Source organism: Dipodomys spectabilis, unplaced genomic scaffold (genome assembly GCF_019054845.1).
Source record: "Dipodomys spectabilis isolate Male_0828 unplaced genomic scaffold, ASM1905484v1 ptg000066l, whole genome shotgun sequence".
Classification (NCBI taxonomy): domain Eukaryota; kingdom Metazoa; phylum Chordata; class Mammalia; order Rodentia; family Heteromyidae; genus Dipodomys; species Dipodomys spectabilis.
This window is the reverse complement of record NW_024870743.1, coordinates 5,099,349-5,123,306: the sequence shown is the minus strand read 5'-3', so window position 1 is coordinate 5,123,306 and position 23,958 is coordinate 5,099,349. Positions and strand designations below refer to the sequence as shown.

Sequence of the window (23,958 nt, the reverse complement as noted above, 5' to 3'; positions counted from 1 at the left end):
AAAGGTAGGACCTAACCAACAAAGCAGATGATAGTTTTAGGCTGATGGCAGTATTTTCATGTACTTTGAAGTTGGTTCTTCTGCCCAAATGCACTGGAGCAAGCAGCTAAGTGGCTGAATGTGACTTTCAAGTTCTTCTGCAAGATATACTTGTACATGAAAGGTTTTTTTATATTTTTGGAAGAGCAAATACTTCTATTGAGATTATTGGTTGATAAAATTGTCATGATCCCTTTCTAGCAATCTAGCAAGTCACTTTTCTACTTTTGCTGACATGGCTATAGGTAATTAAAAGTAGACGGTCATTACCAGATAATAGAACTTTACCAGATAATAGAACTTTAAATAATCTGAACCAAGTTTTCCAAAATAAAATTCTTAAGGTACATAAAAATGTAGATAAGCAATAATAAGTTTCAGCTGAATTACAGAGTATAGCAACCTGATGACATACAGAAAACATGAAACTTTTTTAGAGGTGCTAGGGATTGAACCAAGAATCGTATAAGCATATTGAACACGTGCTTTTGCACTGACATGTCCTCAGCCCAGGAAACTGGAATATTTGATATACTACTGAGAGCCCATCAGTGGTTAAAATGTATTTTCTTCAAGTTGTAAATGCTGAAATTTAGGAAGTAAGCTAAATATTTTTAAAGATTAGTTGGCACTTAACATTGGAAGCCTATGAAGACAGCAACTGAGACTTCACATTAATGTGCAGTCACAGCATGTACATCAGAGAGACTTAAGCCCTCTTCACAGATAAAAAGTGACCGGTGTTTTTGCAACTTAATGGTCAGCCTCTAAGGAAAGCTATAATTCAGATAGAGCCTGCAGTTAAGACCAGTAAATCAGTAGTTTCCACTTAGTTAGGGTGTTCCCATGTTTTTCTCTGCAAAGGAACTGGGGAATGTGATTAATAAAGCCAACCACTAGAGTTAATTTTGTTTTTGATGGAATATTTCCCCCTATAAAATTTAATGGCCATGAATCTGATGGCAGAGATTATTTACCATAACTAAACCTGTCATGTGAGGGGAAGCTTCAAATAATTCCATGAGGATTCAGATAGCTAATCAAAACAATATATATGGTAGTATTGATTGTCATATAAAAGAAAACAATGTGAAAGTTAGCTCAGATTGGCTTCATCTTTTTTTGTTATTTCTACACCTCAGCCCAAGAGAAGTCAGGATACACAGGATAAGCTTTTCAGGTTCATTTATATGACTGCCATAAAGGGCCCTTATCTGTGGGTTTTGCTGCTACAGACTCAGTCAGCCACAAATTGAAAATGTCTTTTTAAAAACTTAACATTTATATTGAACATGTGCCATCTTCTTTTCTTATTACTATTCCTAAGCAGTGCGGTACAACAGCTGTTCACAGAATGTGTTTTATAAATAATCTTGAGATGCCGGGCGCTGGTGGCTCACGCCTGTCATCCTAGCTACTCAGGAGGCTGAGATCTGAGGATCACGGTTCAAAGCCAGCGTGAGCAGGAAAGTGCGTGAGACTGTTTGTCTCCAGTAAACCACTAGAAACCTGGAAGTGGTGCTGTGGCTCAAGTGGTAGAGCGCTCGCCTTGAGCTGAAGAGTGCAGGGAAAGTGCCCAGGCCCAGAGTTCAAGCCCCACGATGACAAAAAAAAAAATCTTTGAGATGATTTATTCAGTGCTCAGGATCAGATCTAGGGCCTCCTGCGCATTAGGCAAGTGTTCTGTCATGGAGGCCATTGGAAATGGTTTGAAGTGTGAAAGGATGAAGATAGGTTATAAACAAACACTGCACACTGCACATAACGAACTTGAATTTCCACACATGTAGCGTCCACAAAGGTCTTGAAACCAATGCCTTGAGGATATGAAGGAATGCTCGTACTTTATTTTGAGGTCTCTTAGGACTCGTTTGCATCTAAATCAAACTAGGTCCAACTTTTCACCAGAAACTATTCATATATCTATAGTGGTGAAAATATGTGAATGTTTTTTATCCAAATTAAAAAAAAATAGATCTTAAAGAAAAAAAAATATCACCTTTGCCATTCCTTCCTTTCTTTCTTTCTCTCTCCTTCCCTCCTCTCTCTCCCTCCTTTGTCTCTCTCTCATGCTCTGTCATTTTTGGCAATACTCAGGTTTGCATGCTGAGCCTCATGTTTGAGAAACATGCATACTATCACTTGAGCCACATGACCAACCCCAAATAGATCCATTTGAAAATACTTTTGTGTGTGTGTCAAGACTTGGGTTTACTGGGCCTCCTATTCTCAGCCTTTTCCCTCGTTGTTGGCACTTTACTACTTGAGTCATACCTCCACTTGTAGACCTGATTTGTCTGCTATGGCTGGCTTCAAATTCTGATTTTCATATCCTGAGTAGTTAGGATTATAGGTATGAGCCGTGGACACCCAGAATTTGAAAATACTTTTACCAAGGAAGATCTTTTACATTTTAGTAGCTGGTATGCATGAAATTTGCATGTGCTTTGTATATGAATAGGTTGATTTATCAGTCACTGAATACTGGAAGGCACTATTCTAGATACAGGAAATTCTGCATTTAAAACTGGTGAAGTGCCCACTTCCCAATAATAAGGGAATATATTAAGTTATCTTAAGTTTTATATTCTGCAAAAGGGTTAATAGTGTTCTTTTGTCCTACCTGAAAGAAGAAAAGATAGCTGTCTTAGACAGGGCATCCTGGTCCGGGAGAACTTTGCTCCTTCAGGCTTATGAGTAGTTGGAAGCAGGTATTTGTAAGTGCCTAAGCTCTCATTCTCAGAAGAGCCCTTGAGGTTTCTAGCTTGCTTACATGTTCCTTCCAACCAGAAATCTTCCCTGTGGACTCAGCGCATTGCTCTATATGACTCTGTGTGTGTGTGTGTGTGTGTGTGTGTGCGTGCGCGCGTGCATGTGCATGTGCACACACACATGTTCAAATGTGTGTTGGACCTGTATTTAGATACATACTTGCATGCATTCCTACCATAGCTAGATTTAAATTTTCCTGAGCAGTATCTCTGGTGTAGAAGAATGCTTTTTATATATTAGCACTGAAGTGTGCTCTAAATTGAATTTTTTTTTTTTTTGGTTGGTCGTGTGGCTAGAACTCTGGGCTTGGGTGTTGCCCCTGCCCTCTTCAACTCAAGGCGAGTGCCCTACCGCTTGAGCCACAGCTCTACTTCCAGTTTTCTAGTGGTTTATTGGAAATAAGAGTCTCACAGACTTTTCTGCCCAGGCTGGCTTTGAACCGTGATCCTCAGAACTCAGCCTCTTGAGTAGCTAAGATTACAGGCATGAGCCACCGGCGCCTGGCTTAACTTGAATTTTTATAATGTCTAAATCTTCTCTTCTTTTCTCCTTTTCCCCAGTCCTAGGGCTTGAACTCAGGACCTGGGCACTGCCCCTGAGCTTCTTTTGCTCAAGGCTAGCATTCTACCACTTGAGCCACAGTGCTACTTATGGCTTTTTCTATTTAACTGGTACTGAGGAATCGAACCCAGGGCTTCATACATGCTAGGCAAGCACTCTATCACTAAGCCACATTTTAAACTGTGTTGTCTCTTCCCTTATTTTCTCCCAGTTTTTCCCTCCTGATCCCCCTCCCCGACAAGTTAAATAGTTCTGTTTTCCTTCATTACAACACTTTTCCTCTAACTTCCCTTCTCCCTGTGTCATGGAGCATTAGTGAATTAAACAGGTAAATTGTCATTGGAAGTTCCATTTCATCTGAACCCAGTGTTGTTGGTCATTCGTATATCTTTTCCACAAAGCAAACAGATTTCCCATGAAATCAGCATTGACCTCAATGGATACTGCAGACTGTTGGGAAAGATATGTATCAACAATGAAATGTATCCAGGAATTCAGTGTTTTATGAAAGTTGTGCGATTGTGAACTGACTTATCTACTACATCTCATTAGTTAGTTTTTTGGGGGGGGCAGGGGGGTCCGGTCTTGGGGCCTGAACTCTGGGCCTGGGCGCTGTCCCTCAGCTCTTCAGCTCAAGGCTCACGCTTTACCACTTGAGCCACAGACCCACTTTCGGCTTTTTTTCTTTTTGCTTATGTGGTGCTGAGGAATCGAACCCAGGGCCTCATGCATGCAAGGCAAGCGCTCTACCACTGAGCCACCTTCCCAGTCACGGTTGGTTATAAATTCTGTTCAGGGGCTGGGAAGGTGGCTCAGTGGTAGAGCGCTTGCCTTGCATGCATGGGGCCCTGGGTTTGATTCCTCAGCACCACATAAGCAAAAAGAAAAAAGCCGGAAATGGCGCTATGGCTCAAGTGGTGGAGCTCTAGCCTTGAGCTGAAGAGCTGAGGGACAGCACCCAGGCCCAGAGTTCAGGCCCCACGACCGACCAAAAAAAATAAATAAATAAATAAAAATAAATTCTGTTCAGTCTGTTCTTCCTCAGCCATTCATTAGCATTACTTTATACTTAACCATAGCCACTTATTTTAGGTTAAATATGAAGACTTTGTGTATGGGAAAGCTTTAAATTCAGTAAAGTTGTATATATTGTAATACAAAATTTTATACATTGTATTAATCTTGAATTGCACATTTTCAAAGATGTATATTGTACATTATGGGATGGCTAGAGTGAGCCAATCAACATGCATTTCCTCACATACTTTTTGTGTTGAGAACACTTAAAACCTCGAACTCAGCCGTTTTGAAGAATACCATACATTAGAATTTTTGTTGTTTTTGATGCCAGTCCTAGGGCTTAAACTCAGGGCCTGGGTACTGTCCTTCACATTTCTTTGCTAAGGCAAGTGCTCTACCATGCTAGGCCACAGCTCCACATCCAGCCTTTGCTGGTTAATTGGAAATAAGTGTTTCACAGACTTTCTTGCTTAGATTGGCTTAGAATTACAGGTGTGAACCAGCCACTGGTACCCAATTTTATTTTTGCTCTTTTCTTTTTTCAATTATTTTTTATTTTTTGTTTATGCAGTACTAAGTAATCAAACCCAAGGCCTTGTGCATGCTAGGCAAGCACTCTACCACTAAGCCACATTCCCAGCCCACCAAATTTTAATTTTTTTATGCATTAAGCGAAGGAGGCCATTCAGAACGGAATGGAATGGAATAATGAATGATGAAATGACTAGTTGAAAAATTCTTATTTTAGGGCTGGGAAGGTGGCTCAGTGGTAGAGCGCTTGCCTTGAATGCCTGAGGCCCTGGGTTTGATTCCTCAGCACCACATAAGCAAAAAGAAAAAAAAAGCCGGAAGTGGTGTTATGGCTCAAGTTGTAGAGTGCTAGCCTTGAGCTGAAGAGCTGAGGGACAGCATGCAGGCCCAGAGTTCAGGCCCCACGATAGGACCCCCAAAAAAAAAGAAAAGAAAAAGAAAAATTCTTATTTTAGACTTTTGGGTTTGTTATGGTTGGCACTATTCTTATATATGCCAAATGTCCTTTTATAGAATTATACTACTTTTCTGAGTGAAGGAAGTAGTGAATGAATGGATTATAAGTACAGGAATCATTGGGAAGGGGGGAGGGGGTAGGTGTGTCCTGGGTCTTGAACTCAAGGCCCTTGGCTATTTTCACTCAAGGCTAGCACTCTACCACCTGAACCACACCTCTACTTCTGGCTTTTTGTTGGCTTTCAGTTGGAGATAGGAACCTCATGGATCTGTCTGCTTGGGCTGGCTTTGAACCTAGGTCCTCAGATCTCTGCCTCCTCAATAGGTAGGATTCCAGGTGTAATCAGCCACTAGCACTATTGTATTTTAATAGTTTTAATGTAAGAATATTCACTAATATCCTATGTCCTAGATTAGGGTTTTTTTCCTCCCAGGCCTAAATTCTTACTTTATTTCCATTATATGCTTATTTCTTATATATGTTGTAGTTATTTTTTAGCTATTCTATTAGACATAAAATTTTTTAAGTTAAGGCATTCTGAGTGTAAAATTATTTAATTATTGGTTGATGTAGTGAAGATACACACGTTAACCCTTTAATGAACACCCACAGGTCTTGGGTCCCGCTCCAAGGTGGTGCTCCTTTTTGGATAACTTGACAGAGGAATTGGAAGAGAATCCAGAGAGCACAGTTTATGATGATTACAAATTTGTCACCAAGAAAGACCTTGAAAACTTAGGTAAAAAAAATACGATAAAAATGTTTATATAATTATTTTATTTCCATTTTTTGTTTTATTGGTTTGAACATTCAGATTAACTGAGCAATACCTGGGCAGCTTGTGGTTCACACCTATAACCCTTCCTGCTCAGGAGAGGCTGATATGGGGAGGATTGTGGTTTAAAGTCAGCCAGAAAAACTTAAGCGACTCCAAGTAACTAGTGAAAAGCTGGGCTGGAGGCTTGCCTCAAATGTAGTGTGCCAGTCATGAGCAAGAAAACCAAGTGCAGGGAGCCCTAAGTTGAAGTCCTGGTACTAGCACCAAAAAAATAACAATAATAACAATAAAAAAAAAAGTTAATAAAAACAGAACCGACAGAGCCTCCAGTCAATTTCAAATTTTTCTGCCAATCAGATACTATAAATTGTCGGGTTCACAATTGGTCCTTAGAGAACATTTTAGGTAAAGTCAACATAAGCCTTTTTGAGTCTTAGATGAGAAATAATGTCTTTTACCATACTAGCTCTGTATAGAAAAAAATGTCCCCAAAGTATGAGGACCTATATCCTTCTTGAGCCTATTCTCTATATCACAATTAAACTGGTAAGGGCAGAGGCTCAGCTGGGAAGAGCAAAGGGGGATGAGATGGGAGGGGAGAGGGGGTCACATGTGTAGGCAGATGCTTTCCCACACTCCACATCCTCTGCACTGGCTAGAGCATTTGGGCTACAAGGAGAGAGGGCCTTCAGTTTTGCATTATTCAGTGACCCTGTCTACAGGACAGATCCCTAAGCTTCAACAGCTTCCTCTCATAGGTATAATAAGTTGATTGTAACCACATTTTGAAAATGTCTTAGAGACTGAAAGTAAATGGCTTGTGGTTCCCTTTTAGATTTGTTCCTAAAAGACCTAATTCAAAACTAAGAACTCAAATCTTAAATGCAGAAGACCCTTAATACAGATTGTACATTCTAATCTGAAAGCTGGGCGCTAGTGGCTCACACCTGTAATCCTAGCTACTCAGGAGGCTGAGATCTGAGGATCATGGTTCAAAGCCAGCTCAGGCAGGAAAGGCTGTGTGACTTTTATCTCCAATAAACCACTCAAAAAAAAAAAAAAAATGGAAGTGGCGCTGTGACTCAGGTGGTAGATTGCTAGCCTTGAGTTGTAGAGCTGAGGGACAGTGCCCAGGCCCAGAGTTCAAGCCCCATGAACCACAAAAAAACATTCTAATCTGAAATGCTTGAGAATTCACATTTTTTGAGAAGTGACATAACATTCAAATGTTTCAGATTTGGGAGCATTTGATCTTCACATAGTGCGAGTTTCCTCACTCTGCTAAATGTTTATGTTAACTTCCAGAGAGGGAAGGTTTATTTTGGCTGACAGTGTTAGAGGTTATAGTCCATGGTCAGGCCGACCTGTAGCTTTTAAGCCTGTGGTAGACAGTACCTCCTGGTGGAAGGCATGACACATCACAGAAGAAGAAGAAGGGGGCTGTTGGGGGTCATGGCTCAAGCAGTAGAGAACTTACCATGTCAAGCACAAGGGCACCCCCCCACACTCATGATCTTAAACACCCCCCCCACCACACACACACACTAGGCCCCATCTCTTAAAGTCTCCACCACTTCACAACACCACCACTCTGGGGAGCAAGCCTTTAAACTTGGCCCCTAGGAGAAACTCAAGATCCAATAAGGGCTATGTAGATGTTCCAAAAACACTGAAATACTGATGGTACCGAGCATTTCAGACAAGGGCTATAGCCTATAGCTACTTCATGTTTTCAGATCCCAAGCCCAAGAAATGTCTTCTAGAAATAGCAAACCCTTTTGCAAAGCTAATGAGTGCCAGGCAACATTATAAGTATTTTATATATTACCAGTTAAATCTTCACAAACATCAAATGGGTATTGTGGTTCCATTTTATAGATAAAGAAACCAAGGCACAAGAAGGCCAAAGTAACAGAGCAGACACTTAACATTTCAGAGCAGACACTTAACCCAGGCTCTTTACCTGATCCACACCAGCTCTTTGAAGAGAATGTATTTATCCTGCTTGCCCAGCACTTGTTTGTGGGATGAAGGGAGTAGATTTTACTTACCTGGTTCTAATGTTAGCAAAGGGCTGTCCAGCACATTAACTGAGGGGGAGTACATGGAAGATCTGCACTCCACAAGTCTGGGCAGCTCAGCTGTCTTGGGGACAACTAAATATATCTTAGCAGTTGAATATTAAAAGAGTAGAATCTTGTACTAATTAGAGCAATTGAGCAGCTCTTAAACTTTTTAAACTAAATTTCACGGCACAGTTAACCTATGCATAATTACTTTCTGCCAGTTGCCACTGAAGCTGGTGGTTAACTTTTATTTTGCTTTTGACAGTACTGGCACTTGGACTCAGAGTCTCACAGTTGCTAGGCTGGTGCTCTATTACTTTAGCCAGGCCTCTTATCCTTGTTTTTTGAGACAAAGTCTCATTATGTATCCCAGACTAGCCTCAAACTCATGATCCTCCTCAGCTGAGACAGGAGGGTCATGAGTTGAAGCATCTCACTAACACACAAAAAAATAACCAATGAATGAAATAGGATACACAGTTTGTTAAAATAAGTTGTTTTGCTAGGTTTTGTGGGGGAGGGTTTTATTTTAATGATGTGCTTATGTTATACTCACCTACATCCCTAATTGGAGGAAAAAGTCACTATTACTTTGTATAGGAGGGGCAGGGGTTCTCCTGCCACTCTAGGCAGGAGTGTCCATGAGACTTATCTCCAATTAACCACCAGAAAACTGTTAAGTGGAGGTGTGGCTCAGAGTGGCAGAGCACTAGCCTTGAACGAAAGAGCTCAGGGACAGCTCCCAGGCTCTGAGCTCAATCCCCACAACCAACCAAAAAAAGAAAATGTCCATTTTCATCGAGCTTTCCGTCTTTCATTTACCTTGCCAGGGCTCACACATCTCATCGGATCACCTTTTCTCCGGGCATACATGCATGGGTTTTTCATGGATATAAGACTCTACCACAAGGTAAATACAAACCTACAGCTCCTTTAGGTGGCTGAAGAGAGGCTGTCGCCCTTTCTTTTTGCACTTTTGTGAACACAGGAGTTATACAGGATCTGTGTGGTGCTATGTGGCTTTGGCACCATATTCATGGCACAGATGCTGCAAAATACTAATTCTTACTCATTTTTTCCTTCACTTTGTTATTTTAAAAAGGTGAAATTAATGGTAAATCCATTTGCTTATGAAGAGTACAGGAAAGATAAAATTCGACAGAAGATAGAAGAAACACGTGCACAGAGAGTCCAGCTCAAGGTAACAATGTACTTGACATTGAGTACTAAGTACAGTTAGTTTTCATTTTGTATTTCCTTAATTCCATCTTTTACTTACACTTCTGGTATGTGTTATTTGTGAGGTGAGTGGTAAGATGTTGTTGGAAATAATCTAGAGTACCTGTTGCTGTCACCTGTATGAAGAAACACGGGTGCAGTGTCTCAGGCCCTCTGAGTTGTGAGAAGGGTCAGTGCACTGTTGGGAAACAGCCGACACCATTAATGCTGGTAGAGAGGGATTCTCCTGAATGAGCCAGGTACTGGAGAACTAAGGTGTGGCCACTGCAGGAAGCAGCTGCCACCTCAGGGCTGGACCCAGACGGCTGAGAAGAGGCTGCAGGCTGGTACTCCTGAGCCATAACAAGGATGCCCCTGGGCATGTTGGAAACTGCACACTGGCGTCCACCGCCGCTGCTGCTGGAGCCACCTGTTGCTTCCATGGAGAACAACTGTTACTGTGTGATGCCAGCCCAGACACTGAGCAGACAGGGAGGAGCTTCCTGTCTGCCTGCTCACGCCTTCCAGTCTCCCTGGCGTCCTGTCGATTAAGTTCAATCACTGAGTGATACAGTTACTTAACAAGCAAACATCAGCTTAAAATACATACATGGTAAATATATAGGTAGCACTATACATTTTGTATATATACATATGCACACAGACACACACATATATGCTGTTTCAGTGCAAAATATCAGTAACTGTTGTTTGTTATCTAGTACCTTTTCTATTTTCCAGACTATTTGTTCAGAACTTTATATACTATATATATATGTATATATAGTATTTATATATTATATGTAAATATACACATACACACATATATTAGCTTACAAACAACCAGGGAGGATTTCATTGTGACAGGTCCACACGTTTCCACTGTCTTCTAATCAGCCTTCCTCTTTCACTCTCCCTGTGTCCCTGTCCCCTTGTATACAAAATTTTGAAGAGCAATAAGAGCGTGTGTGTGTGTGTGTGTGTGTGTGTGTGTGTGTGTGTCTGTGTGTCTGTGTGTGTGTGTGTGTCTGTGTGTGTCTGTGTGTCTCTGCCAGGTATCTCAGAGACCAGGATGTAGAGTGTTTGATCCTTGCTTTCATTATACTTGTCACAGCTGTATTTTACTTAGTGCACCGTGGAACATAAAACAAGGAGGAAGAAGACAATAGATCTCTTAGCGCTTTAAGAGCTTTACCTGAAAAATTGTCACTCCCATCTACAATTCTGTAGAATTTTGCCAATCTGGGAGCAGGGAGCAGTGTGCAGTGTGCGTTAGTAGCACATTTGCAGACACCTGCACCTCCACCAGAGGCTGCAGCTCCAGACCTGCCAGCAAGCTGCTCTGCATGCTGGGGAGGGACACAGGAAGATGAGTTCAGGCTGTGTGGCTTGCCTGATACCCTTGGATCTACATTGTTTCTTGCTCTGGAGAAATTTAAAAATAAGAATTAAGCCAGGCTCTAGTGGTTCACACCTATAATCCTATCTACTACTCTGGAGGCTGAGATCTGATTATTTCAGTTGGAAGCAAGCCTGGGCAGAAAGGCCATAAGATTCTCATCTGCAATTAACCACCAAAAAGCTGGAAGTAAACTCCATTGGTAAAATACCAGCCTTGAGCAAAAAAACCTAGAGAGGGGTTGGGGATTTAGCTCAGTGGAAGAGCACTTGCCCAGCAAGTGCAAGGCCTTTAGTTCTGTACTTGGCTCTGGGCGAAAAAATCCCAAGAGCGAGTGCCTAGACCCTGAGTTCAAGCCCCAGGATTGGCACACAAAAAAAAGAATTTGTGAAATTCCTCACATAACTATTAACCTTGAATGCTAAAATGTGGATATATTACAAGTTTTGTTTTTCATAGAAATTGCCAAAAGTGAACAAAGAGCTGGCCCTTAAGTTAATTGAAGAAGAAGAAGAGAAGCAGAAATCTACATTGAAAAAGAAAGTGAAGGTAAGATTTTCTAAGTTGTCTGTATATTTTTTGGATAGTAATCTTTATCTTTTTTATTTATTTTACTTAATGCTTGTAGGATAGTTTCTTTTTTGTTTTATCCTTACTTACTTACTTAAAAGGTAGCATCTAGTAAACATGAAAAGTTTGGAAAATAGGAAAAACGTGTCAAGAAGAAAACTATGTCAAGGAAAAATATCCATAATATTTAGTCAATTTCCTTCCTGTCTTAATTCACTTAAAATTTTAAACTTCTACTAGCAAAATCATCTTGTATATGTTATGTTCTATAATATACCACAGGTGGTTTCCCATTGCATTAAAATTCTTTTTAAGTATGTTAATGGCTATATAATCTGTCTTATGAATGTATTATAATTTACTTAATCCTTTCATTGTGAAGTTTTTAGATTGTTTAGTGTTTTTCTCTATATTAACTAAGTTTGTTTTTCAGAATTGACTTTATTTTGTTGTTTTTGGCATTTCTGAAGTTTGAACTTCGCTAGCCTAATAAAGTTAGGGAATTGGAATCTCAAGGACTTTTCTGCCCAGATTGTTTTGTTGTTGCTGTTGTTGTTTGTTGGTTGTGGGGCTTGAACTTGGCCTGAGTGCCGTCCCTGAGCTGTTTAGCTCAAGGCAAGCGCTCTACCACTTGAGCCGCTTCCAATTTTCTGGTGGTTAATTGGAGATAAGAGTCTCAAGGACTTTCTTGCCCAGGTTGGCTTTGAACTGCAATCCTCATATCTCAGCCTCCTCAATAGCTAGGATTGCAGGTCTGAGCCATCTGCGCTCAGCCCAGTCTGTTTTTGAATCATGATCCTTCAGTTCTGTCTCCTGAGTAGACAGGATAACAGACCTCAACCACCAACACCTGGCTCAAGTAGCCCCACCCTTTTTTTTTTTTTAAATTAAGCCTTTGCATTACTAGGAGCACCCAGGCTGACATGCAATTACTCCCTACTTTTCTGATATGACAATAGACCCAGATGAATCACATAATGAATAAGGGTTAGTGCTTTGTTTAGTTGGTGGTGTCCTGAGAAGAGACTTTTATAGTTTTCCAGATATATAAGACTTCCTGGGTCCTCTCCAGCCCTGTTTTCTTATGTGCTTGGAGCAGGCAAGCAGAGAACCAGGTGTAGTTATGCATAGGCAGACTGTGAGAGCCTGTAGCACCTGTGTCTTCAAGGAAGGGACCTGCCTTCTAGATCTGGGCCAACCTGAGGAGCTCTCAGGAGGTTTTTAGTCTTTTAGTTCCTTCTTTCTCTGCTCTCTGCTTTTGAAGCAGGTAACTGAATTGGAGCGAGGTGAGCTCTTGTGCATCTCAGTTTCAATTCCTTCTTCATCAGAACCAGAGTCTGGTTGTATAGTAGTAGATGACTCCCTTAGCTTTGAAGTGTCCATTTCTTCTGGAACATGAAAGGACAGATGGAATATGCTTTGCTGTGACTTGTACGTCAATTCAGACTCATGACTCTCTTGCTGGCCTCTCTTCCTCAGCCTCTTCCAGCATTCCTTCATCCTAGTCTAGTATATTCTCTCCCCCCTCCTTTTTGGCCTGGGCACTGTCCCTAAGATGTTTTTGTGCAAGGTTAGTACTCTACCACTTGAGCCACAGCTCCATTTCTGGCTTTTTCTGAGTAGTTTATTGGAGATACAAGTCTCACGGACTTTCCTGCCCAGGCTGGCTTTGAACCTCAGTCCTCATATCTGAGCCTTCTGAGTTGCTAGGATTACAGGCATGAGCCACCAGCACCCAGCCTAGTAGATTCTCTTAATGTATTATTTAAATCAATTTTTGGAAGGCTTAAGTAAATAAATAGATGGCTTTTGTGTTCCCTTTTTCATTATATGAATAATATGCCAGTGCTGAACAGTGACAGACTTATATTTAAAATTTATGTCTGTAACATATTGTGGCTCTGCACCACTGTGTGTATGTGTATGAGTATACCTTCAAGCAGTAAGATGTGAGCGTTTCTTGCTCTGTGACTTTCAGCATCCATGCTGCCTGAGGATGGCTGGGATATACCTTCCCAGCTGCAGGTTGTCACCTTCCCGAGCTCACCTTCCCGAGCTCAGTGGAAGTAACCCACGTGCCAGAAGCATTCTCAGGAAGAGAGCAGGGGAGAGCACAGGCTGGAGGCATGTGCATTCCATGTATGTCTTGTGCTCAGGCTTTTTTTTCGGGGTGGGGGATGAGGTCCAGTGGTAGGGCCTGAACTCTGGGCCTGGGCGCTGTCCCTCAACTCTTCAGATCAAGGCTAGCGCTCTACCACTTGAGCCACAGCACCACTTCCGGCTTTTTCTGCTTATGCGGTGCTGAGGAATTGAACCCAGGGCCTCATGCATGCCGGACAAGCACTGTACCACTGAGCCACCTTCCCAGCCCCATGCTCAGGCTTTTAAGCCCCACATGGCTTAAAAGTTACAGAGGGGCTCTGTTTTCATTATACTTCTACACCAGACCCTTTCACGAGGCTCCATGGTTGTACAGATGTAGGAGCTCAGCCTTATTGTTCCCCTTTTCTGTGGGGGACTTGAGGTTGACAGGATATACATTAGAGCAGGATGGGCTAGATGACATGAGAATCAGAAATAAGCAAAGTGGTCCTCGATCCTCTTCATCAGTGGGAGAAATCACCAACCTTTAATGGTTTTCTTAAAACCTTAGAAATTCTTTTACTGTCCTTTATAAATATGTAGCTAACTAAGAAAATTAGAGTCTATTTAGTATACTGCAATACATTAGAAACAAAGTATATTTAAGTGCTTTATTTAGTTTTGTTGTTGCTGGTTGTGGGGCTTGAACTCTGGGCCTGGACGCTGTCCCTCAGTTCTTCAGCCCAAGGTTAGCACTCTATCACCTGAGCCACAGCACCCTTCCAGTTTTCTGGTGGTTTATTGGAGATAAGAGTCTCAGACTTTCCTGCCTGGGCTGGCTTTGAACCGTGATCCTCAGATCTCAGCCTCCTGAGGATTATAGGCGTGAGCCACTGGCGCCCGGCATATTTTATTTTTGTAAAGAAAAGAAAATCAAAAAAACAAAACACTTATCCAGAGTTTTTTTGAGACAGTGAGTGCTTTAGTAAGAGCCAGCACTGTTTTCTCCCTTAGCCAGAGATCCGGGGTCTGGGTGAGATTCAGAAGTTTTATCCCTGTCCTGTCTCCCAGAGCTCCATTAAGACAAAGGCTTTTTACCCATGTTACTCCCACAGGAACATCGCCCTTCTTTGCCACAGCCCTCTTCCTCATTCACCTTGCTGTGACTTTGTATCAGCATCCTGCTTTCCCATAGTCAGCTCTTCTCCTGTTCTCTCTGCCTCCTTCCTTCCCCTCCCTCTCTCTCCTTTCACTCCTTCTCCCTCTCCATGTCCCTCTGTTTCCTGCTACAGTTTCATCTTTCTTGTCTATTTCTTTCTCAATTACCATTTTTGTGAAATGTTGCCTGTGTTTGCCTTTTGGATACAAGGCAAAATAACAACTGGTGCCTCCAGATTATGGGAACTGACCGCTTAAACTCAAGAACCAGTCACCAACAAGCTTTGAAAGGTGTGCCATTGTAGACCACCGATCATGTACCCATCGAGTACTTACCTAGGGATTTATGGGAGCTTTTGTTATGCAAATACTCAGCAAACCACGTTGTACATCTGTGGGTGCTTTGTGAGTACAATACCTGCCCTGAATATTATCTGCAGTGAAATCCGTGTCTCAGATTCTCAGTTTCATAATGTCATTTTATAAGGTCAGTGGAAGTGATCTTTGTGTTCACATACCTGGGAGCTTCCGAAGGAAGAAGAGAGCTCATTTTTTCTAGTTCACAGTCAAGGTGGCATTTGTTTATTTTGGATCCAAGTTATTTGAAGTATATCCTGCAAATACTTATTGACTGGCTACTGTTTCTGCTACAGGTGTAAGGAGGAAGAACCGTAAAAGAGTTTACCTTCTATTGAAGAGCCATTTTTTTTCTTCCTGGCTATTTGGAGCCATGGGTCCTGGTAACAGAATTTTTCTAGAAAGAAGTATTTGTACAATGTGCCCTGGATTTGCTTTTTGTTGACTTGCTAATACAAAACAGGCCCTGTTAGCCAAGCTCAGTTTCATTCGAGAAATGACACAGTACATAGTCGTCCAAAATTGAAGCTGTTTCTAGAAAAAAACTAGGCACTGGTGGCTCCTGCCTATAATCCTAGTTACTCAGGAGGCTGGGATCACAAGGATTGAAGTCCAAAGCCAATCTAGGCAAAAAAGACTGAGAGATAGCATCTCCGAAATAACCAGCTGAAGGCATGGTTGGAGGTATGGCTCAGGTGGTAAGATCACAAGCTGAGTGAGAGACCCTGAGTTCAGATCTCACTACCACAAAAAAGAATAAGAAAAGTTTATATCATTTTGTTGTTTATCAGTTTTATCTTATGTAAAATGAAGCTTTTAAATCACTCCTGAGTGAAGGAAAAAAATCTTTCATTATAATTGTAAAGAATACTTCAAAGAATTACTAATCTATTAGCAGGTCAGCAGTCTTGCTTTTGAAACGAGGTCTTCAAAACCTCCAGAGCTTTACAGCCCAATATCTCCTAACTTGAAAGTTAGTATCTTGCAGGGCTGTTCTGTTTAGGCTGCTACTGGAATTAAATGGAAGCAGACAGAAATATGCTCCCAAACATTGTTACCACTGATAACATAGTAAAAGTCTAATAAGCTGTTTACCATACAGTTGATATACAACCCACAATGAGAAGTGACCCACCACATAGTGTCAATAAGCGTTATCTGGATGTTATCCAAACAATGCTAATTAGGAACTAATCATTCTTTTAGCAAATACATATGTTCAGTTGGCCAAATGCTTTGAGTTGCAGGGGTGTCTTTGATCTGTTTGATTTGAAAGGTTTGGGTGCTTAGAGCCATTTTCTGCAGGTTAGCCTTCACGTCACTATGTGACTGAACTCTTTGTAGGTTCTGCAGCTTGGTCAGGCTGAGATCAGCATCTGAGATCTCCAGACTGTGTGTGTTCTGGGGATGGAAGACCATAGAAAAAGTGTCTTAACATCCTCAGGAACTGCTACATGCCATTTATATAAAAATAATCCATCTCTTCCAAGAGTAGATAGGATATATACAGATCTTTTGGGTGGGATCAGGTTGTTTGAATATCCAAAATATTTATGAAGCATTTTTAGTACCAATTAATTTTATTATAGTTATTACATAGTTTTAAAAAGTGGTTATAGCCAGACACCGGCTCATGTCTATATATAAGCCTAGCTACTCAAGGAACCTGAGATCTAAAGATTACAGTTCAAAGCCAGACTGGACAGGAAAGTCTGTGAGACTCTTATCTCCAAAAAAAGCCAGAAGTGGAGGTGTGGCTTAAGTGAAAAGCTTAGGGACAGTGCCCAGGCCCTGAGTTCAAGCCCAGTACCAGTACGTGCAAGCTCCCCATGCCCCCTTCCCTCAACACACACAAAGAAAACGAAAAAAAGGAAATAATGATCTAAATGTTTCTGTAGGTCTGTTGGGAGAAATGGCTATCCCATTGTCCATATCTTCCTTTTTTCTCCTCTCATTTTCACTTCCTTGGAGATGAACATTTTTGCCTCCTTAATTGATCAACTCAATATAAAACTCTTAATATTGCATATGGTGCTACTTCTTGACTTTTTAGAGTTAGGCATTTTTTTAATCCCTTGCATTCCAATAAAGCTATGGAGTAATTTTGGTTAAGTCAGTAATTTTGGCATTCACCTTATTACAACTGTATAAATGTTCTTTACCGCCTAGCAAGAGCCAACTGATTATTGCCTCAATCTCTCACCCAACTTCTATTTCCCTTGGAGTTAGTCATTGTTTCTCTGGTTGTCTGCATGATCAGCACTAATCAAGACCTAGCTCTGTAGCATGTATCTAGACCTCCCTCAAGACAGCTATGCAGGTACCTGCTTAAAGAAGTTACTTCTGGGTCTCCCTGGACTGATTGCCTTCTAATACTGGAATTTCCCTTTGTCATTTTCCTAAGGATTCATACCGCCTCAGCACTTGTTGGAAAAAGGATTAGAAGAACCTTGAGTTTTCTTGAAAGAATGTAATTTCCATCCTACTATTTTCCAATCCAGATGAGTGGTCAGTGAATTTGGATTTAGTGAAGGCAATTTTAAGATGCTGTTTCTCCCAGAAAGTGATGAATAGAGTTGCTCCAGTAGAAAGGGAAGTGTCTGCTCACATGAGTAGCCTTTGCTGAGTTGAACACTCATTTGCAGGGCAGACTCTATCCCAAATGGCTGACTGCTTGGTGAGCCCTTCAACCTAGAAATGTGTCTTCAGTGCTGGAGAGTTTTCTTGAAAAAAAAAATTAGTTTTTCCTAATGTGATCTTTGGTTAGCTACTCGTAGTGAAGAGTGCAGGAATTGGAAAGCACATGACAACTCTGAGGGAGGGACCAGCCAGATCATTTGGGGGAGATCTCAGGTCTCCCTCAGCTCTTTGCACTGGTGAAGGCCTCGTGGCCAGCATGATGGGAAGTGACACCTGCAGGTTGCAAGAGCCTGGGAGCCCGGGGGACAAAGGGCACCTCAGCTGTAGGTGCCAACTTTCATGTCCTCTCCTTTCATCAGCACACTCTTCCTCCCCAGGACAGCGCTGGCCCCCGCCAGGTCCTCCTCCTCTCTTCTACGCAGAGAACGACAAGGCTGCAGAATCTATACTTTAAATGATATCACTCTTGTATGTTACTATTTTTTGACAGAATAGTAATAATAAGTACCTACTAACATCTGCAGATTTCACACTTTGAAAAAGGACTCTAGTATAGATGGTGCTTTCAGATGTTTTCCAGATGTTAGTGGCCCATGTTAAGCATGTATATATGCATGTTTATAGGGTACATCACTGGTCAGACCCGTATAAACAGTCACAAGCATTTTACTAACTTAAAGACAGCAATGAAAAACACTTAGACTAAGAAAAAATCCCCAGGAGAAATAGTTTTATAGCTGGATCAGAAAAATTACTTTGTAGGGGCTGGGAAGGTGGCTCAGTGGTAGAGCGCTTGCCTTGCATGCATGAGGCCCTGGTTCGATTCCTCAGCACCACATAAGCAAAAAGAAAAAAGCTGGAAGTGGTGCTATGGCTCAAGTGGTAGAGCGCTAGCCTTGAGCTGAAGAGCTGAGGGACAGCTCCCAGACCCCACGACCGGAACCAAAAAGAAAAAAGAAAAATTACTTTGTAATTGTTCATCTAAAACATACGCAAAAAATAAAAAAACCATAAGTGGTGCTGTGGCTCAAGTAGTAGAGCGCTAGTCTTGAGCTGAAGAGCCGAGGGACAGCGTCCAGGCCCAGAGTTCAGGCCCCACATCTGGACCAAAAAAAAAAAAACCAAAAATCAAAAAGCTAGACATTGGTGACTTGTGTCTGAAATCCTAGCTACTCAAGAGGTTTGAAGCTAGCCTGGGCAAGAAAGTCTGTGAGACTTTTCCTTCAGTTAACCACCAAAAGGCAAAAAATAGGCTCAAGTGGTAGAGAACCAGCCTTAAGCAAAAAGTTTCAGGCCCTGAGTTCAAGCCCTAGGACCAGCATAAAAAAAGAAAAAAAAAAGCTTACTAGAAACAGAGGTTGGAGGCATGTCTCAGTTGGTAGAGCACTAACCAGTGCAAAAAAGCAGAAGAAGAAGCAGGAGGAGAAGCAGAAGGAGGAGGAGGGGGAGGAGAAAGGGAAGGCAAGGGCAGGGGTGGGGGGAAGGAGGCTAAGGAGGGGAGAAAGAAAGAAATTACCAACAACAAAAAAGTACCAGAAGCATATTTTTCAACATTAGTTATTAAATATGGTTATTACTTTAATAAATAGAATAAGATACAAAGAAAAGATTGCCTTGTTTTTTAACCTAAAAATGGGCACATAGCCATTGACTTAAATATCCAGATCAGATAACTCCACAATTTACCTAGTAGCACCTTCCTGTCTCCTAAGTCCTGAGACATTGTTCCCAGAGACCTGATGCTGTCATCAGAACCAAAATGACAGACACCTACATCACACTTACATCTTAAATGGAGCATCATGTCTTACCGCTTAGTACATGCCTTTTCCTTAATGCTGTAGTGAAGGATTCTGCCTCATGGAGTTACCAGTGTCTGTCTAGTCACGTAAGGTGGGTAGTAGACAGGTGTTTCGAACCCTGTTTTGAATTCTTGCCTCCTGCCTCACTGATTGCTGTATCTCAGTTCTGATTTACAAGTGGATCTCATAATAATACTTTTCTGTTCCCATTATCCTAGTCCAGACCTGCCTCTGTCCTATTCGTGGCCTCTGAGTCTCCCAGAGGACTCTAGACTGCCCCTCAGCAGCCCACTGTATCCCATGCTCTGCTATATTTTCAGCAATGTTCTATGGTCAGCTGAGATCACTGAGACACCCCTGTTTATCACCTGGCACTCCTCTCTCCTCTTTATAATAGTGCTCCTCTGACCCACCTTCAGTGTAACTTCATGATGTTCATAATCCTTTTTAGCTTGAGATGATCGAAAGACCTTTTCAGATTATGCCCATCTTATGATATCAGGCAATTCATTACTATTCAGCTCAAATCTCAGCGTTCTCATTTCTGCTTTTCTCTTCCCAGCCTTCTCAAAGATCCACATCCCTGGGAACCCTTCTGCACTGTCTCTTGTTGCAGACTTGTACCATGTCTTGTAGCAGACTCTGTAGCTCTTTAATTCCTCATGAGATGGGGTCAGGAACTAGATCTTCCTGTCTATTTCTTCCTTGAGCCTAAGTCTGTTTTGGATGTAATATTAAATCGGGGAAGACTTGTGGGATTTTGGGTCAGGATTTAACAAATAGGCCGGAGAACTAATAAAAGGCCATGTTCTTTTAATGATTTACAAGATTTTTGTATAGTTCTGTCAAACAACTCAGATGCTTACAACTTTATTCTGAGTAGTGGAGGGTCAGACGGTAAAAGATATCTGGCTCAGTAAGTCTGGAGTCCATCCCATGCAGGCTGGCCTCTTCCAGTTCTGTCTCAGACCACACTCTGACTGACAGTCCATTCCTGAGGGAGTCGTTTGATCTGGCTTCCAGGCCTGCAGCTTACCAAAAACACACAAGGAAAGAGCCCCAAGTTTGAGGGCACCAGTCATTTTCAGTGAATAGATGCTTACAATACATTTCAGGAAGCTTTCTGTTTAAAAAGGTACAGATGAATTCAGGTGTCAGTTCTGAGCTATCCAAATGGGTCTGAGTACTTAGCCAGAGTTGTAATATATGAAAAATATGCTTTATCCTTGAGAGCAATTAAATGATGTAGCGAAGAAAATGAGGAAACAGCCCTTACAAGGGTTGGAAGCATCTGTATGTTTCCAGATGCCTTACTTGGAGTCTGTGATCTTGTCCTGAAAAACAACCCCCACCCCACTGCTTTGACAATTTCTTACTGCTATATGAATATGAAGTTGACTCACTTTGATTTAGTATAATTGCTATGCTTCAAGGGCCATGTTTCAGCCAGGCACCAGTGGCTCACGTCTGTAATCCTAGCTACTCAGGAAGCTGAGATCTTAGGATTGCAGTTCAAAGCCACCCCAGGCAGAAAAGTCCATGACATTTTTTTGGGGGGGGGGGGAGGGGCGGGTCCAGTCGTGGGCCTGGACGCTGTCCCTCAGCTCTTCAGCTCAAGGCTAGCGCTCTACTGCTTGAGCCACAGAGCCACTTACGGCTTTTTTCTTTTTGCTTATGTGGTGCTGAGGAATCGAACCCAGGGCCTCAGGCATGCTAGGCAAGCACTCTACCATTGAGCCACCTTCCCAGCCCCAGGTCCATGAGATTCTTATCTCTAATAAACCACCAGGAAACCAGAAGTGGGGCTGTGGCTCAAAGTGGTAGAGCCTTGAGCTGAAGAGCTGAGGGACAGCCCAGGCCCAGAGTTCAAGCCCCACAACTGACAAGAAGGAAGGGAGGGAAGGAAAAGATGGCCATGTTTCAAAAAATTATGTATTTTCTTAAAAAGTTTTTTGCACTAAAAATATTAAAGAAAAATGTTTCTTATAAATTTTGGCAGTGAATGATTTTCAAAGTCATCGTTCTGGTTAGATTTTATTTATTTGTTTGTTTGTTTTTTTTGTCACTCATGGAGCTTGAACCCTGGGCCTGGGCTGTGCCTGAGCTCTTCAGCTCAAGGCAAGCACTCTACCACTTGAACCACAGCACCACTTCTGGTTTTCTGGTGGTTAATTAGAGATAAGAATCTCATGGACGTTCCTGCCTGGGCTGGCTTTGAACCACGATCCTTAGATCTCAGCCTCCTGAGTAGCCAGGATTATAAGCATGAGCCACAGGCACCAAGCCCTTTCTGGTTAGACTTTAATCAGATATTGACTTAAATATTTACAACCTTTTTCTCTTCTTTTTCTTGCAGAGCCTTCCTAATATTCTCACTGATGATCGATTCAAAGTTATGTTTGAGAACCCTGACTTCCAAGTCGATGAAGAAAGTGAAGAATTTAGGCTTTTGAACCCACTTGTTTCAAAAATAAGTGAGAAAAGGAAGAAGAAACTAAGACTTTTAGAGCAACAAGAACTTCGTGAAAAAGTAATGTACTCTGCATCATTTAAGCTTGCAATTTCATACCCATCTTCCATGTAACTTAGAATGCTCTGATTATACTTGCATGCTAATTGTCTGACATTCAGCTATGAGTATGCCTTATTTAATGAGAGAATTTCTTCTGATGTAAACAGTAGGGCAGCGGTCACTTATTCTAGTGGGCTAATTGTATTTAAAAGAAAAAAACAAGTCAGTGTTTGGGGAAAAGGAGCTCCTTTTACTATTTTTAATTTCAGGAAGAAGAGGAAGAACTGGAAGGAAAACCGAGTGATGCAGAAAGCTCAGAAAGTTCCGATGATGAAAAGGGCTGGGTGGAAGAGGTCAGGAAGCAGCGTCGACTTCTGCAGCAGGAGGAGAGAGAAAAGCGGCGGGAGCAGCTGAAGGAGGACCAGCAGACGGTGCTGAGGCCTCAGTTCTATGAGATCAAAGCAGGAGAAGAGTTCAGAAGCTTCAAAGATTCTGCCACAAAGCAGAAACTGATGAAGTGAGTACTGCGGCCCTGGCAACACTGGAGCCCCTGCTTTCCCATCACCTATGGCTCTAAGCTGACACTCCTATCTGCAGGGAAGTGAGGAGTGCAAGCTGTAGACAGGTGGCATGAGGCAAGCACCAGGCCAGTCTGGGGCAAATGTCACCATTAAAATACACTAGTCCTTACTTTCAGTTTTGAACAACTATTAAACTGTGGTGTACATACATGGAAATACAAAAAGCAGTCCTATGCACAGTGGTACAGACCTCGGAACACTGTTTCATTTTTGGTGATGGTACAAGAGCTTGAACTAGTGCCTTGCATTCTGCCTTGGCTCTTTTTTTTTTTTTTTCCCCCTCAAGGCTGACACTCTGCCACTTGAGCCACACCTCTGCTTTTGTTTTTTTCCCTAGTTAATTGGAGGTGCTGAATCTTAGACTTTTCTTCCCAGGCTATCTTCAAATCTTGATCCTCAGATCTCAGCCTCCTGAGTAGTTAGGATTACAGGTATGAGCCACTGGCACCTAACTTGGAACACTTTAAACTGCCAAAGCCAAACTCTTGTTGTCCCTGATTTTCCCCACTGCCTACAGATAAGTGTCTTGTTCCATGCTATACAGATCAGAGGCCATAACCTGTGGCCAGTGGTAATTGAGAGATAACAAATTCTTTACCTCTCAACAAAAAGTTATTATTATTATTTTACTATTTCTCTGTTTTTGAGATAAATTTTCACTATATTGCTCAGACTGACCTTGACCTCAAAATCCTCCACCACTCTTAGGAAGGCTAGGATTATAGACAAGTATTTCTGCACCAACTAACAAAAAGTTTTTTTAAAAATCCAAATCTAATTTATGTTTACTCCATCTCAGTTACATGATTAATGAAAAGGACACTTGGAAAACTTGCCATAAGTCTTTGCAGGAAAATAGAGATGAAACAAGGGTTCAGATATATAGAGACAGAAGGTACAGTGGTGGTTGCCCAGGCCCGGGCTGGAGAATTGTGGAGCTGGTGCCCAGTGAGTGCAGCAACCATCAGTTTTAGAGTATTTTCATCACCCCAAAAGAGACCCTGTGCCTCATTAGTAATAAGCCCTCCTTTACCCATAACTCAACCATTTTCCAGATCTAGGTGACCACAAGTCCTAATCTACTTTGTCTCTGTAGATTTGCCTGCTCTGATTTATATAAATAGGATTGTGTAATATGTAGCACTTTGTGTCTAGCATCTTTCACTTAGTATACTGTTTTTTAGGATGAAACAAGCTAATTTGCCAAATTAACAGTTTTTTCTGAATGAAAAGCTGGGGGCTGGAAAAATACATGGTATAGAAACAGCCCTGGCCTCAGCCTATCTCCCAGCTGTCTGCAGGATCCCCTCCTCCACCTCAGCTGTTCCCAGGGGCAGCTCACTCTTCTAGATGGTCACTCCCCCATGACCATCTAGCCATCTAGAATATCCAGATCTATCAGTACTTTGCCTAGA

At 41.8% G+C, this 23,958-nt stretch overlaps 1 protein-coding gene across 2 annotated transcripts in view; it reads left to right on the top strand.

The window, feature by feature from the left end:
* Nol10 (nucleolar protein 10) overlaps window positions 1–23,958 on the top strand; it is a 90,836-nt gene that overhangs the window by 54,871 nt on the left and 12,007 nt on the right. Inside the window, exons 14-19 of one of the 2 annotated variants that reach the window (XM_042680806.1) lie at window positions 5,993–6,119; window positions 9,055–9,134; window positions 9,327–9,425; window positions 11,301–11,390; window positions 21,807–21,980; window positions 22,235–22,479. In XM_042680806.1, coding sequence (XP_042536740.1) covers window positions 5,993–6,119; window positions 9,055–9,134; window positions 9,327–9,425; window positions 11,301–11,390; window positions 21,807–21,980; window positions 22,235–22,479 — 815 coding nt within the window. Of the gene's footprint in view, window positions 1–5,992; window positions 6,120–9,054; window positions 9,135–9,326; window positions 9,426–11,300; window positions 11,391–21,806; window positions 21,981–22,231; window positions 22,480–23,958 lie in introns of both variants that reach the window. The other variant, XM_042680805.1, reaches the window with a different exon arrangement.